The sequence below is a fragment of the Martes martes genome (genome assembly GCF_963455335.1).
Source record: "Martes martes genome assembly, chromosome: 4".
In the NCBI taxonomy this organism is placed as follows: Eukaryota; Metazoa; Chordata; class Mammalia; order Carnivora; family Mustelidae; genus Martes; species Martes martes.
In genome coordinates, this window is record NC_137891.1 from 30,587,580 (window position 1) to 30,603,959 (window position 16,380).

The following is a 16,380-nucleotide window of genomic DNA, read 5'->3' on the forward strand; positions in this document are numbered from 1 at the left end:
ACTAATCTTAGAAGAATTAAATATCTTACTCAATGTAATTCAATTTTGTTTAATAGTATAAATAAGAAATAAGCAAAAACAAAGAGAAAGCAATTTGCCTCCCACCTTAACTACTACTGAGCAGTTCATCTAACCACTGATAAGCAGAGGTTGTCACAACTCTCTAATCACAAAAATAATCACAGAAAGCCCTGTATCTTCTAGTCACTGATCAGTAGAGGTCATTTATCAGTTTTGGCTACAAGGATTAGTCACCATCCATGTGGCACTGGGTGCCTGAGTCATCACATAATGATTCTAGCCATTCCTTTCCAATCATGTTCTGAGTTTCTGAGAAGATATATAAAATACATGTTCTTCCTGAAGTTGTAAAAGTTGAGACAGAGAGAACTTTGCATTTTTCTCTCATGTAGGAATCAAGACTTGTATGGGGAAAAAGAGAAGAAAGAAGACAGTTAATAAATGCAAAGTGGTTTATATGCTTTTTCCCATAATAAAATCTCATCTCACTGGGTCTCCACTGGAAATCTTTCTCCATTCTGGTATGAGGGGAATGTTGGCATCTATATTTTTACTTGTTACAGTTTCCAGCTGTTTGTTTTCTTTTATTACTTGGGTACTTGTAGAAGTTATCTCTGCTGTAGAATTAACAAGTAACCTCACCCTGGAAGGTATTTCTATAATGTTTCTTGAATGGTTCTTCAGCCATCTCCCTGGGTGACTATGACTATTGGGTACTATTCCACTGCAATTTCTGGGATTTGCTTTGTAGGATATGGGTCCTGATCTCCTATGTGACTCTCCAGAAAGTGAGGTCTTGGAACCTAGGCAAGAGAACCTACAAGGGAGGGGGATGCTTCTACGTCTTCAGATCTCATGATCGGGAATCAAAGTGAATGAGTCAGACAGACAGCTGGATCACAAGTATTTATCAGTTGCTTCCTATGTGCCAGAAAAAGGGGGTAACATGATCAGTAAGACAAATGCAGTCCCAGCTCTGGGGAGGCTCCAATCTAGTGTGAAAGACCAAATTGAAATAAATTATTTGTGTTCACGTTAACAGTCTAACTCAGTTGTTAGCTCCATGTATGGAGCAAGAATCAATGATTCTTCTCATTCATACTAAAGAAGTCACTTGCCCAAAAGCATGTGTTTTGCTGAAAAAGAGGGATTTTATCTCACAGGAAACACCATTTCACTGCAGACCTCTGTACTTGCTATATCTTCCTGAGTTTCTCCCAGCCACACAGCCACAAGTTTGCTTTCTCTTCTGACTCATCTCCAAACCTCTCTAGCTCATCTCTATTCCCAGATCTTCCCTTGAGTCCCTTCTCTACTTTTCTTATGTGGAACAAAGTAATTCTGTCTGAGCCCTTTCCAATTTATACATAGCTACCATTAAAAGCTGTCTTAGATAGCAAGACATCCACCGATTACCAGACATTTCTCTCATCAGAAGGCAGGGGGCCATTTACTTAATAATTTTTATGTTCTTTACCTACATATATTTCTCAACCCACTGCAGTGTCTTCCTCACCCCACCCACTGCAGGGTCTCTACCTCTTTGTAGTCTTTCCAGTTCATTTGAGAGTTACCAATGGATATTTCCCATGTACTCACGAAGTGCCATCAGTCACCAGGTGATATCCTTCATCTTCTTGTTTTTCTGTTTTAGCGCCCTGTGGTATTTCCATCTGTTGTGAATACCTTTGATGCCTACATAGTTGAGTGAAGGGGTCTTGGCTCTGCCTCCAGGGATTACAGCCAAGTGCTTCCTTTTAGACATAGCTGCCACTACCATAGCCCTCCTGATATTCTTGAACCCTGAAACTGCCAGAGCAGAGCCATCAAATATGATGCCTTTAGAATACAGAATGTGCTTCAAGAATATATCTAACATAATATGTGCTAAATGACATTGTGTTCAGTATACAAGGCAGGAGAATGCTTTCTCACCCCGTTTGCCATCATTGGGGTCTATATGAATACTAGAGGAGTACTTGATAGTGTTTTTGAGAAATAAACTCTATTTTATATTATTTAATATTATTTTAGAGCAATATGTATAACAGGCAATATAGCAAAGGACTAAACATAGAGAATTCATCCTAAGTATAACCTGAACAATCAGATTGGATGTTTGTTAGTGGATGGGAAAACCATACTGGTGCATCTTTCCTTAACATTAGCTCTGTTTTAGAAGATCATAACATGAATCCATGAAGGCCATGGTTAAGAGAAGAAGATGATCCATCTTAGTTATAGATGCCATGTCGTTCCCGTCCCCTCGATTTAAGAAATGCTTTCTTCCTATTTCCCAATACTGAGACATTGCTGGAGGTATTATAGCTTGGAGGGATATGAATGTGGGCCCCATATTTAGACGGATTGAGGATCAAATTCCTGCTCTGCTACGTAAGAGATCATAGATCTTGGGTAATTTATCTCTATGTGCTACAGTTTTTCTCATCTGAAATAATAATACATAATTATGGGGGTGCTGTAAATGTTAAATGAGGAAATTAATTTGTTATGGGTTAGAAAATGTTATGCATTATTATTGTAGCATGTTCTTATATCTAACCCATTCTTTAGAATAAATTTTGTTTCACCCCAATTTTAGGCAGACTCACCTGCCAAAATGCAACAGATGTGGCCAGTTATATAGTGGTCAGATACTAAGTAATTGAATTAGCTCATTCACTCATTCATTTGCTCTCTCATTCCTTCAACCAAAATGCATAGTAAGTGCTGGGAAATCAGTGATGAAAGAGCAGATTACTTTATGAGCTCACAGCTAGAGGGGGAGATAGACCAAAAAAGAAATAATTAGAAAAGCAGTGTGAGAAGTACCATTATGGAGATATGAAAAGAAGGTTATTGAAACACATCAGAGAGAGTCACTTATTGGGCCTGGAGAAATTAAGAAAGCTTCACAAAAGAAGTAACAAAGACTAGCTGTTAGGAGAGATTTAGGGCCATCAGGTTCCCATATAAATGGTGTTCCCTGTCTCACTGGAAATTTCTGGATGAGGCTAATGTTTACTAGGACTATTGTAGATAAGAGATCAGACACTTAAAGCATAAACCTCCCTATTTCAGAGCTCTAGTAATGGGAAACCCCCCCCCCCCCAAAAAAACCCACAAAGATGCAGAGCTTTCAAGATCAAGCTGCCTCAGTCAGTATTCAACTGAATACAATTATTTAATTCTTTAGATTTTTTTTTCCCCGTTTTGGAGGTGACAGAAGAATTTTTTTCTTTTTTAAATATAGCCTGTTTTTCAAATTCCTTCCTAAATTCTGAAGTCTCCTAAACTGCACCATTTCTGAATAGTCAGGAACAATGACCCACCATTATTGCCTTTGGTTAGGCAGGTCCTTGGAAACTTACAATCTTTAGCATATCACAAGGAGCCTCAAATGCACCCAGTGTCTCCTCAACTGAAGTCCTAAAACAATATGAGTTCATTGTACATGCCCCTCTGTTTTCCAGCTACTTAAAATTCATCTTAAGACATTTTTTTTTCCAGAATGACATTAATACTTTCGGTGTCATGGTTTTTGATTCTTTGTTTTTCTGGAAAATAAATAAATCAGTTTCTTTTACTGTCTCTCTGTCCCCTCTCCCTTTTTTTTGTACTTGCATTTCAGCCATCCTTTCTTGGTTGCCTACTTTTCCTTCAGGAAATTGTGAATTCCTTCATTTCATTTGTTCAGATTGGAAAAGTTTATATGAACAAGCACATGTAGATTCACACACACAAACACACATCCCACGGAGGAACAGATTTTTAAATCTTGGCTGTTACAAAACACAGAAACACTTTAATAGAAACCTCACTACTCACTCTTGTGTCTTCTGCTGATTTTCAGCTATATTTAGTTTTTAACAAATCACTTAAGGTGTTGGTTTTGGACTCTCTTCTTTCCAGGAATAATTTTCAAAGCAAGCATTGTTGGAAAATGTTCTTAGACAATCTGTGCCTTGCCAGTTTACTTCATCCTTGTGGGCCCTTAAAAACTCTACTGCATGGGTTACCTGCCACTCTTGTTTGTTTCTTTCATACAGAGGAAAGATTAAATCACTTTGGTGGTATGACCTCGCTTTTTAATCAGTTGTTTTACTTCTCAGTACCATCACTTAGTCTGCTTTACAACTGTGAATCAGTGCAGCTGGAGCCCTTTTGGAAGCCTTTTGGCTGGCTTGGAGCTTACAAGGACAGGCTTGGAATCAGTTGGCCAGAGTTTACACATTGGCACCATTCCTAGCTAGCTATGTGGGTTGTGACCACTTCGGCATTCTGTGACTCAGTTTTCCCATCAATAAAATGGGATTAAACATAATATCCATGTTTTGGGTTCATTAGGATAATTAAATGAGATCGTGTGCAAGGAGTATGTGCACAGACCTGGAAAGTATTAAGCCCTTAATAAATGCCATTGTTTTTATTGCACACGAGTGACAAATCAGACAACAGAAGGAAGCTGCACAGGCAGTTCAAGGACTTTATTGCTATGTTTGGTATTCTTTGCTTCCATTTCTCTCAGATCAGAAATTTGTTATTTGATATGGAAAAGACTGATTAATTTTGGAACAATTTTTTATTTCTCAAGGAGATCACGTTTTTTTCTGGAATTTGTTTTGCCCTCTTCTCTAACATTTCCCTACACACCAATCTCTAACCTTATTGCCCTTTACCCATTGACCTGTACCCCGAGAACACAAGAGTCAACATCTGTGGCTTCTGTTTTTATATCATGACTACAGTTAAGAAGCTCCATTCCTGAAAATCCCTCCCAGTTCTTGATGAAAGCCTCTGTTCGTAATTCATGTTTTCTGCACATACTTAGTAAAGAACTCAGTGCCATAACCTTAATTCTATAATTATCATCTATTCTTTATGTTTTACTGATCATTTGTGCAAATGTTTACCCTCTACATGTGGGAAATTGCCTTTGGATAATTATTGTTTCTTACTTAATAGAAGCAGAGATTTAGCCCATACAGCTCTTTGCTGGCCCATTGACACACCTTATGTATGTTTATTCTCAGAGAGTATTCTGGTGCAGCCACAGGAGACGTTTTGGGGAACTTCCTTACCACGGTTAAAGATAGCCATAGCAACACCAAAGAAGTCCTTGTGAAATCTAAGATTAGGATGTACCACAGGAATTAATAATTCTCTGGCCACTGTCTTAAATTGTGACCATACTGTTTTTGTAAGGAAGTTGCTCAATTTATGTACATAGAGCATACAGAGCTATATTCTGATCAGGACACAGTTTCATTTAAAATCCTTATCTCAGGAAGTACTCAGCTTATTCTGCTCAATATGCACATACTGTCTATATTCCTTTGAGTGACAAGTTATGAATTTTTTTTTTTTGCTAATTTGACCCTCCCTGAAAATTTTCTCCAACTCCTTAAAGTCTAAGTGAATACAATGAGAGAATACCATCTCTAGAAATGGTTTTAAATATCTTTTTTTCCAGAGTCAAGAATGATTTTTTAAAATTAATGTTTATACAGATTTATCCTTCACTAACAAAAATTATTTTACTGGACACCATGCCAATTTCTTTTTAGAGTTCCCAATTAAATAGTAACTTTAAAAACATACTGCTAGTTTGCTAGGTTTTAGTAGGTCAGCATGCACAGCGAAAGTGTATTAAGGTGGACTGCTCTATTTATTGATTTGCCCTGAATCTGCTGAAGGCTGGAGGCAATTGTCTGCGGAAGGGGCGGGAGGGCCATACATGATCGAGGTCATGCGCATCTAGCCAATTTGTAAGACGATCCGCTGCTCCAAGCCTTCAGCAATCCTTAGCATAGGGGCACACTCATGCATTCCTGTCAAGTCATCTTGTGAAAGGCTGCCTGCTTCCAGCTTGGCTTGGATGTGCAACCTTAATAAAACTCACTGAGGTCTGGGAGAAAATAGCAGATCTGCTGCAGATAGGGTAGGGGAAAGGGTCTAGAATATGTACACGCAGCTGATTCAGGCAGGCTCCACGCTGGACGGTTACACAGAGAGGAAACAATAAATCTCAGCTACTATGCAATAAATATCTCAAGTTTTAACTAAGGAAACTACCATTACAGTGAAATAAAAAAAAAAAAAAAACATTTTAGAGCAAAGCTAACAAATGGCTAGTTTTCTGTGATTCTTCTTCAAAAGCTCTCTTTGAGGGGGAAAAAGTCAAACAAACAAGCAGTTTTACCTAAAATAAAAACTAGTTTAAAGGTCAGAAGAGAGGAGCAGGTTTTGCGAGAGGCACGGAAAGAGAGTGCTGGCAGTACAATGACAGTTTTCCTTTCCTTTGCTTTCCTCGCTGCCATTCTGACTCACATAGGGTGCAGCAACCAGCGCCGAGGTCCAGAAAACGGTGGGAGAAGATATAACCGGATTCAGCATGGGCAGTGTGCCTACACTTTCATTCTTCCAGAACACGACGGGAACTGTCGTGAGAGTACGACAGACCAGTACAACACAAACGCTCTGCAGAGAGATGCTCCACACGTGGAACCGGATTTCTCTTCCCAGAAACTTCAACATCTGGAGCATGTGATGGAAAATTATACTCAGTGGCTACAAAAAGTAAGTGATTGCTTTCAGTTTCTAATTGCAGAGCCTTTTCCGTTCTTGCACTGCTGCTAACTTAGAGTTCCTTAGGGGGGCATTTGTGTGTTTACCTTTTGCTTCTGGGGGGCAGTGTTTGCAAATCCAAGCCTGTACTCTCCCTGTGACTTCATGGGTGAGCCAACATTTTCAGGCTTGTGCAAGCCTCTGAAGTTATGGTGGCAACCTATTATGTGCCTAGCAATGGCACATTTTTGGTTTCCTCTTATTTGACATTGAGCTTGATTTTTCTGTCAAAGCCCAATGTTAAAAAAAAAAAAAAAAGTACGTCTTGAGACAGTTGGTGAAAAAAGAAAATAATGACAATACTAGTTTAGAATCAGATAGATTTTACACCGGGAAATTTTCTGCAGCTAGGGTGAGAAATCATCACCAAATACTTTTTTTTTCACCCTCTAGTAAAGTTAATATGAAATGGGAATATATGTGAAGTATGATATGTGATTGGAGAAATTGTATATGTATATAAAAGCAACTTAATTTTAGCAAGTAGCCGAGTAGTAGAGGACAGATTTCTGTCATATACTTTTACCATCTTTGAGAAAAAAAAAATCAGGAAGGTAAATTTTTATGTGAACTCTTCAGGAAGAAGTTGTTTGCCGGGTGTGAAAGGGGAGATTGAGCTGGTGGTCACTGTTGCCAAAGATGTGCACCTGCAGATTTGAGCTGAGCACAACATGGTCTTTGCCATCTTCCTGAAATACCTCCTTTTTCAGAACATTGTGTTACCAGCAGTGTCATGTGGGAGTCTAAGTATCCAGATGAATACTAATGTTGAGTATGCAGTTGATTCCCATTTATAAAAATCAAAATGAACACTTTATTCAGTTTTTCTCAATAAAGCATTTAAAAGTTTCTGTTGAAAATATGTCTGTTAAAATATGAACACACTTTGTGCAGTTCTTTCTCTCTTTGCTCTCTGTTTAATTGAGTTAACAGGTAAACAGCAGATAACAAGTGTATTCAACTATGTCAGTGGAAGGGCGGCAATGTCACAATTTTGAAAATTCTTTTCTCTTTGCTAAAAATTCATTTGGTGCATATAGGTAGGAACATAGCCAGTCCAGTCTCCTTTAAGTAAGTCTGTTAACAGAGCAAACCCTTTGAGAAGATAAGGAGAGGACAAATGCTTTTATTTTTCCCCTGTGTTGTCACACTTACTTAGAGCGTTGCCTGCTGAATCATGCCAAGTAACAGTTATTCTACTTTTGTCCGCTAGGGACTGAACTAAGATCACTGATACTTTGTTTGACAAATTAACTGAAACTCGGTAGAGTCAGTTTCTAAACCTGAAATTGTAGTTAATCTTTCTATTATAGACTCAGGTGAAAAAAATCAATAGGGACAGAAGAATAGGAAGCAAACAGAATTCTGAAGTCTTTTGATAATTATAGTTTAAATTTCAGGCATAATTATAGCAGCAGTTTATAATAGGATATCTTTTTTCTTTGGCAAAATTTATTTTCATAGTAAATAAATTAATTTGGTCGAACAGTTTTTTACTATTCTCAATATACCATCCATACAGCTTTAATGAGAATTCAATTATTATAAATTAGTCTGGATTCTTTGAAGGGGCTGGGGAGGGAACTTTAGTCCTAAATTGTCCTGAATGAACTAGTTTACCAAAAATGTAATATTTTGTTTACTTAAAACATATAGTCAAAATGGTGATTCAAGCATAGTAATGCATATTTTTTTGTTGCTATGCAATTATTCAGCAGCCATAGGGTAGATGTATGATTCTGTTGGGCTTATGTCATGCACATGTTCATATGTTAATTTATTGTATGAAATAAATTTGATTTTTGTTTACATTGTTCTTGGTCAATGATTATGGCATAGTTTTCAGATTATAGCCAAGCATAACTATGCAAATGTTCTTTGGTTACATTGACCCTTGCTAACGTGAATCTAGCTGATTATATGCTGAAAATGTCCCTGTTGGTATGAGTCAGAGCAGTTTGGCTTGACTATTGTCTGTTTAAATTTGCATATCTTTTGTTATTGTTAATGCGATTGGTAGGAGGATCAAGAAACCAAATAAATTCTTTCAGCAAAGAACTTGCTAAAAAGCTCTCTCAAGTTTCCCTTAATTAGAGGGTTTTTTTTTTTTTCTTACTTTAGGTTCTAAATTTCTTGTGATGTATTTATTTTGATAATTCAAATGGAAATCTTTTTACTGTAACTGTTTGGTTTGCTTAGTCCTGCAAATTGTACTAATTTCTATTTTAATTCCAAATAGTTGTGTTAGGATAAAAAGCAATGCACTGCAGAAACTGAGGTTATCAGTATAAATGCAGTTAATACATCTATTCAGCAAAATAATTAATCAAAGCATGGTGCTTATTATGCAGCTCATGGCATCACTCTCAGGAAAGTTTTTGGTGCAGGATGTGTGTTATCAATGCTAGATGCTGATAGATGATAGTTTATGTTAACCTGATACATCCCATGAAATTTGGTAAACTGGATTCTTTTACAAATATTCTTCGTAAGATACAGACTTCACTAAAAGTCACTTTATGAGACTTACACTCTTGAATCTCATTTCTCAACTTTTCTGATCTTGCAACTAAACAAAATGAGAAGTAAAGTATGCAAGGGGGCAAATGATGTGTTGGCCACTCTAAGTGTTGGGACTTATTACAGCCCTTGTCTCTTGATATGATAGATTCCTTTTAAGGAGGTCAACTTTGCATAGTAACCTGTCAATTAACACAAATTGTGAGTTAGGTTGATAGTATTATTCTCACTTATCAGATGGGAAAGAGGATTATAAATAATATGCTCAAAAATCACCATTTTATTGGGTGGAACACCTGGGCTATATGTCTACATTTGACTCTCTTCAATCATATAGCTCTTTTCAGAATATTGGTAAAGTATACCCAATACCTGAGAGGGACCAGATATTAAGATAACAATAAGTACAAATGGCTTTTGTGTCTTTGCCACTTTCTTGTGATTCCTTTCTGTCTTTCTATAGCAGAGAAATATCTAGTGGTTGATGTTACTTTAGATCCCATGCTTCTTGAATTATTTTCTTTCTCCTGTGTGGAAGAAATTCACAGATATGTATATTTAAATACTCAGATTTAAGACATATAAATTCTAGAATTTGGGGCAATGCTTAGAAAGTCTTTTGCCTTTGGCAAATGATGTCTTTTTGTTGTTGTTGAAAGTATAAATAAATTTAGTCAAAAACATGCCTGTAACAGACAACAAAGTTCGATCTACTGTAAATATTTTACACTAACTAAAATTGATGAGTTGATGATTATTTGTAGAAAATGTGTTCTGAATTGCCATCCAGACTATTTTAAAGGATGAAAAATTTTTACTGAAATACTTGGGTAAATGTTTCTCTTGACAGCATTTTTTTTTTTACTAACAACAACCTCTACTTATATTCTTTGTTTCAGAGAATTATGATGATCTTTATAAAACTCATGTATTACAGATATTAACCCATATAAATATCCACGAGAATGTGACCTCCATGAGACCAGTGACCTTGTGTGTTTGTTTGCTGCCATATGCCCAGGGCCTTAAGTAGTGTATAGTCTATAGCAGACAGAGAGTAAATACCTGTTGAATGAACAAATAGATGCATTGTCTACATGTTACAGTCTCTAATTTACCATGTACTATTAACAGTTTGTTTTGGATATACAATTTACCTCCCTAAATAGATTATAAGTTATCATTTAGGCAAGTACTGCATCCTATAATTACTTTTGTCCTGATATTAATCAAAACGATGTTGCGTCTAGAGTAGGTGGTTGTTAATTGTCTAGATTGTACTTAGTCAGTGATCTAGAATCTCAAAAAGTTCTCTATTCACTCTATCTTGTCCACTTAATTATTCTTGAAGAGTCAGCTTTGTTGCCAGTTTCTCTAGGAAATATACATGCATTCCACTTCCCCTCCCGGGCTGAGCTCTCTGGTGTTATCATAATAAGTTGCATGTATCATGTTCGTACTGCACTTCCATGTTATGTGGTTGTTGTCATTTTTGTTGTTTTGAGTCCTGTTTTTCTACTTAGACTATGAGTCCCCTTGAGTGTAATGAATGTTTCTTTATTCATATAAAACTGAAATGTTTATTGAGTGTTTGAACAATATCTCTGTTATCATCATAATAAAAAAACAAAAGACATCAAGTGCTCAACTGTGTGGTGCTGGAATGAAATAATGAAAATTAAGAGACCTTGTAACTGCTTTTAGATGCTAAAATTTGCTTGAATCCTTCATGCTAGGTTACTTGAGTGTCAGCTAGATGTGCCTTTGGGAGGAAAAATAATTTTGTACTTCTAGACCAGTAGGTAACAAGTTACTGCATGTAGTAATGACACATATTTACATATAATATGTGCATATGTGGATCTAAGTAACTGGAAATAATTTCCCACCTGTGCATTGTTTTGGTGGCTGGTGACCATGCAAAATAAAGCAGAGAGGATGTTCTATGTTTTATTTTTACATACTGGGGAGAAGAGGCTTCCTGAATGTGTGAAAAGAGCAAGCAATCGCTAAGTATGTTTTTAAAATTTGTCACTGAACTTGAAGAAAATATGCATCTTTGATCCATACAATGCATGTTTGATCTATACATAGAGGTAGAAAAGAATGGCAGTTGCCAAGAAAGGTTAAAAGAGTAATTGCCTTTTAAATCCAGTTGTAGAAATGTCCCTACCAAGTTCATTTGAGATTAACCCTTGGTTTTCAAGCCAAATTGGAATTCTTTAGTTAATACCTCTTACTAACTTTTCAACGAATAGTTAGGTTTTATTTTTTGCTTGCTACATTTTAGAATCAAAAGATCCAAGAAGGCAGAGTAACCTTTCTGGGCCCTAGAAGTTGGGCAGTTGGAGCTATAACAGTCTTTTGGATTTCTCTGTAGGAAAGAGCAAGCCTCTCCCCAAACGGTCTACAACTGGCAGATCTCAGGTTGTTAGGACCAGGGCAAGTAGGCCCTTTACATGGATGATTGCAGCCCTTCTTTACCCCTGACTGTGCCATTTCACATTAAGCCCTTTTTAAGTAGCACTCATCTCATATGTAATTATTTGTTCAATGTAATCTAAACTAAGAATGTATCATTCTTTTCCTTAAAATTTTCCTACAGTTTTTCATTATGTGAGGCAAAAATCCACATTCCTTACCATGAGGCCCTAGATGATCTGCCCCCTGCCCCGACTCCTCTCTGGATACATCATTTATCCCCTTTCCCTTATTCCAATTACTCAAATGACACTAGCCTTCTTGTTATTTCTCCAGCAGACCAGCTTATTTCTGTCTCAGGGGCTTTATGTGCTGTTTAATTATCTAGGAAAATTCTTCCTCCAGAGCTTGGCATGGATGGCTTTTTCTTCTTATTCAGGTCTTTGCTCAGAACCATCTTTCCAGAAAGTCTTTTCTGAGTACTGTTACCTTCCATCTTCCTGCATTCTGCTAACTGACATTTTGTCATATAATACTGTATTATTTTTTTGTGGCACTTACCACCGTGTGACCTTTTGTTGCTTATTGTTTGTCGCATTATTTATTCTTTCTCCATCTATTGAGAATGTAGATGCCATAAGAGGTCGTTGTCTGTCTTGTTCGCTGTAGTATACCTTACTCCTGGAAGAACGCATGACACTTATTAGAACCTCAGTAAATATTTGCAAAATATATTCTCCCAAATGTTGCACTCTATGTGGTAGAGACCTTCCTTGCCTGGCTTGTTCACTAGTTTTTATGTATTATTTTATTTGTCATTTTTGAAAGCAGATCTACTTTTCTGGGACAGTACCTGGAACATAGTTGAAAAGAACACTTTTTTTCTTTTTTAATGAATAGAGAAATGAATGAATTGCATGAGTAGATTTGGACTGTAATTAAATATACATATGAAAATTAGACTCAGCTCTATTCCATGCATTATCTATCTATGTAACAGGAGAAGCCTTAATCTTCTGAGTTTCTTTTCCTATATCAAGGATCAGCAAACTATGGCCCTTGAGCTAAATACTGCCAGCCACCTGTATTTGTAAATAAAGTTTTATTGAACAGAGTAACATCCATTTGTTTATGTATTGTCTGTAGCTGCTTTCTTTCTATAAAGGCAGAACTGAGGAGTTGCAACAGAGATCGAATGGCCCACAGATCCTAAACTTTTATATCCAGCACTTTACAGAAAATTTTCTGATCCCTGTTCTATATCACAGAAGTAATCTGGTATTAATATTGGGACCGTTGCAAGGTAAATTGTGAGGTTTGTTGTGTGGGAAAAAGATCGCCCTCCAGGAGGTCAAGTAATCTTCAGGTTCATGCCAGTTGGCTAAGAGCCTGAGTAAGCCATTTCTTGGCTTGGTACTGGGGACATGCTGTGAGGTGACATTTTAGAGGAGTACAGGCCGGGAAATTTCATGTCTTTTCTTTCCCCTGTCCATCTCATGTGGACATGGAAATATTCCAAAAGCAAATACATGTTAGAAAAGAAAAGTACCTGATTAACAGTACAGATCATCAGCCTCTGGGTTTACCAAGTTTGGGTCACAGGGTCCTTTGCTTTATGTACTTGTCTCAACCTGTTGGTTGTGGCATCAGCAGGAATGTTGACAAAACACCAGAGTCATTCTGTTTTCATAGAAGTGGTGGTTCAGCACAGCCTCTTATGTTCAATGTATTTAGAAACCTTTCCTCCTCCTATCATTTGCTTTAGAGATAAACATTACAGGTATTCTCATTTGTGTAGATGATGAGAGGGGAGGAGCAACAAGTGGGTGGTCAGCCACAATGTGCAGAAGTTTATCAGCCCCTATGCTATAATTTGCTAATTAAGGAGGTTTTGTTTTCATTTTGCCATGGCCTTGTCTCCATGTGGAAACATTAGCATCCTTTTCCTGGGCTTTGTCTTCTTTTCCTTTTCTTCTTTTCTTTTTTCTTAATACCATTTGCTTAGACGCACAAATCTAATTACTTTCTGAGTCATCCTTGCCTTTTGTTCCAATACAAGATTATCGTTTGCTGTGAAGTTTGGAAGTTCCAAAACCCCTTTGGTTCTGGCCCCATGGTCTGAGGGAGGAGGGCTTCTTAGTGTTTAAGTCTCTTTACAAAGTGTACAAAAGATATGCCCCCTCCCTTATCAAAGGGATTTCTAAAGAATGAAGCACTCCATGGATTATCTTTTCTTTATATTTTGAGACTTTGTGCTTAAACGCTTTTTTCAAATTCTTACACAGAAATATTAGGAGTGAGAGGTTTTCAGGCTTGTTTGGTCTCAGCTGCTATCCAAATGATCTTATTTCTTCCTTCAAACATCTGAAAAGGTAATCTTTAACAGAGAAAGTGGTGTAAAACATATAAAGCTAGACATAACCCTACTGGTAGCTAATAATATAATCAATGACATGTACCTATTTGGCAGGAAATATTGGAGAATATAGAGTAAAATCAATGTAATAAGTGTTACTTCTATATATGTGCTACATGACCACATGTTAGGGATTACAGGTCTTCACTGGCATGTAGTTCCTAAGTTTGTGTTGAACTATTAAAAGAGCATGCAAATTAGTGTATGTATCAAGCTGTATCTAAAGAAAATCAGTAACTGAAATATTAGGAAAATGCAGGTAAGTTGTGAATATCCTGAAACAGATATATATACAAAGTAAATCATCAAACTCACTGGTATCAAATAGGTACGCTTACTGTATATTTCTGTGGAATTGTTGATAATAATTTTGAAAGATAATATATTTTAAAATTTAGTTACATGTGTAGCTTAACTCACTAGGATCATGAAAGCTGAATGAATTGAATCATACTAGGGTCTACCAGGGTCTAAGCACTAAACCCTAAAGATTATTAGAGGGTTTCCATTCCCAGAGAATGAATAGATATTTTAAAACTTTAAATTATATTTCATTTCCAAACCATTAGAGATAGTCCCAAGATTTTGTAAAACATTTTAACACTGTTCTTGTCTTCACTATTAATACATATTGACTAGATTAAAATCCAGTAGCTATTTATGAAAGCTAAAGATTTGCTGTAACCAGCAGACCTTGCATCCACCTTATCTCAAGTGCACAGATAGAAGACATGAGAATTTTATCTTTATTACTAAATCACCAGTCTACTCTTTGTTTTTCAGTTTTGCTAGGTTCTTAAATAATAACAGAGCTATAGTAAGCAGTAGTTTTTGTATGTATTGAATAAATGAAGTATTGAATAAGTTGAATATAACTTTAAAATGTTAATATTGTGAAAGTTTAATATATTTGAACAAATGAATTGATGAAGTCTAAATATTTCTTAGCAATGAAACCCTATTTCCAAGCAAATTATTAGGTAGAAACTTAATATGTAATGTAGATGAAAATGGAAGGGCTAGAGAACTAGAGAGGGGTGCTGCCAGACCCCTGTTCCAGAGGCATTCCTCAGGGGACCCAGTATATTCAAAGGAATATAGTTTCAGAATGGTTGCAGCAAAACTTTCAAATAGTCAAATATTTCCTAGGTAAAGTTGTCAAAGCCAATCTCCTGGCAGATAGGAAGAATCAAAATGCTTACTAGTTTAAATATTTTTTGCAAGTTGATGTAAAAATGCCCAAATCTGCCATATACATAGTAGTTTAAGAATATTAATGTGCAAGTTACAAAAGTACAGGTTGTTCTAGACTCAGAATATAGAGGCCCACCCAAACTTAACATGACCAAAATATGTTAAGATAATAGACAGCTCTTGGACAATTAGTGGGAAATTGTGTAACTGAGACCTATTTTCTAAATTATCCAATTGCATGATAGTTTCTATTTCTTTATTTTAAATTTAGGAGTATGAATTACATTGATAATACCTAATATCTCAAGCTACCATATTCACTTAGAACAGAATTCATGGGAGGGGCAGTGGGAGAAGAAGGGAGATCTCAGGCAGACTCCGTGCTGAGCATGGAGATTGACACGGGGATCCATCTCATGACCCTGAGATCACAACCTGAACCAAAACCAGGAGCTGGATGCTTTAATTGACTCTGCCACTCAGCCATCCCAGGAAACTGGAATTTTAAGTAGGCATCTACATATTTCCAAAATTTTTAGTGATTCTTTTTCAGTCTACTTAGCTTGTCTTTGTTTTTGCTTCTAGAATATGACACCAGGAATAGGAATTTTAGAATTGCCATTTTCTTATTCATTTGTGCTGATATATTAATAAAATGAATTTTATTAATAAGATTTTTTATTATTAAGATTTTATTAATAAGATTTTTTAGTATTTTTTATGACATTTATCCTGACTGCAAAGGTTAATTTAGTTAAGACTAGATAAAACCAAACTTGAATCCACTTTCCAAACACACCTAAGCTGCAGTGTATCACAATGTGCTGAAAGAGGACAATCACATGAAGGCAACACCTTCAATTCTATTAACTCTGTGGAGGTTTTCTTTTTCTTTAGGAGATGAATATTACATGGCTGTTTGATATACTGAGTGAGGGCTCCAAAGTGAAGCCTTATATGAATTAATTAATAACTCTCTTATTATGTTAGAAATAAAAGCCCTTATACATTTTTTTCTGACTTCCCAATGGCCTTTTTTCTTTCTTTCTTTCTTTCTTTTTTTTTAAAGATTTTATTTATGTATTTATTTAACAGAGAGAGACACAGCGAGAGAGGGAACACAAGCAAGGGGAGTGTGAGAGGGAGAAGCAGGCTTCCCGCTGAGCAGGGAGCCCAATGCA

The 16,380-nt window shown here is 36.4% G+C and overlaps 1 protein-coding gene across 1 annotated transcript in view; it reads left to right on the forward strand.

Moving 5' to 3' along the window:
* Nucleotides 1-5,944: 5,944 nt before the first annotated feature.
* ANGPT1 (angiopoietin 1) overlaps nucleotides 5,945-16,380 on the forward strand; it is a 240,486-nt gene continuing 230,050 nt past the window's right edge. Inside the window, exon 1 of the mRNA XM_080801088.1 lies at nucleotides 5,945-6,600. Coding sequence (XP_080657214.1) covers nucleotides 6,304-6,600 — 297 coding nt within the window. The 5' untranslated portion in view covers nucleotides 5,945-6,303. The remainder of the gene's footprint in view (nucleotides 6,601-16,380) is intronic.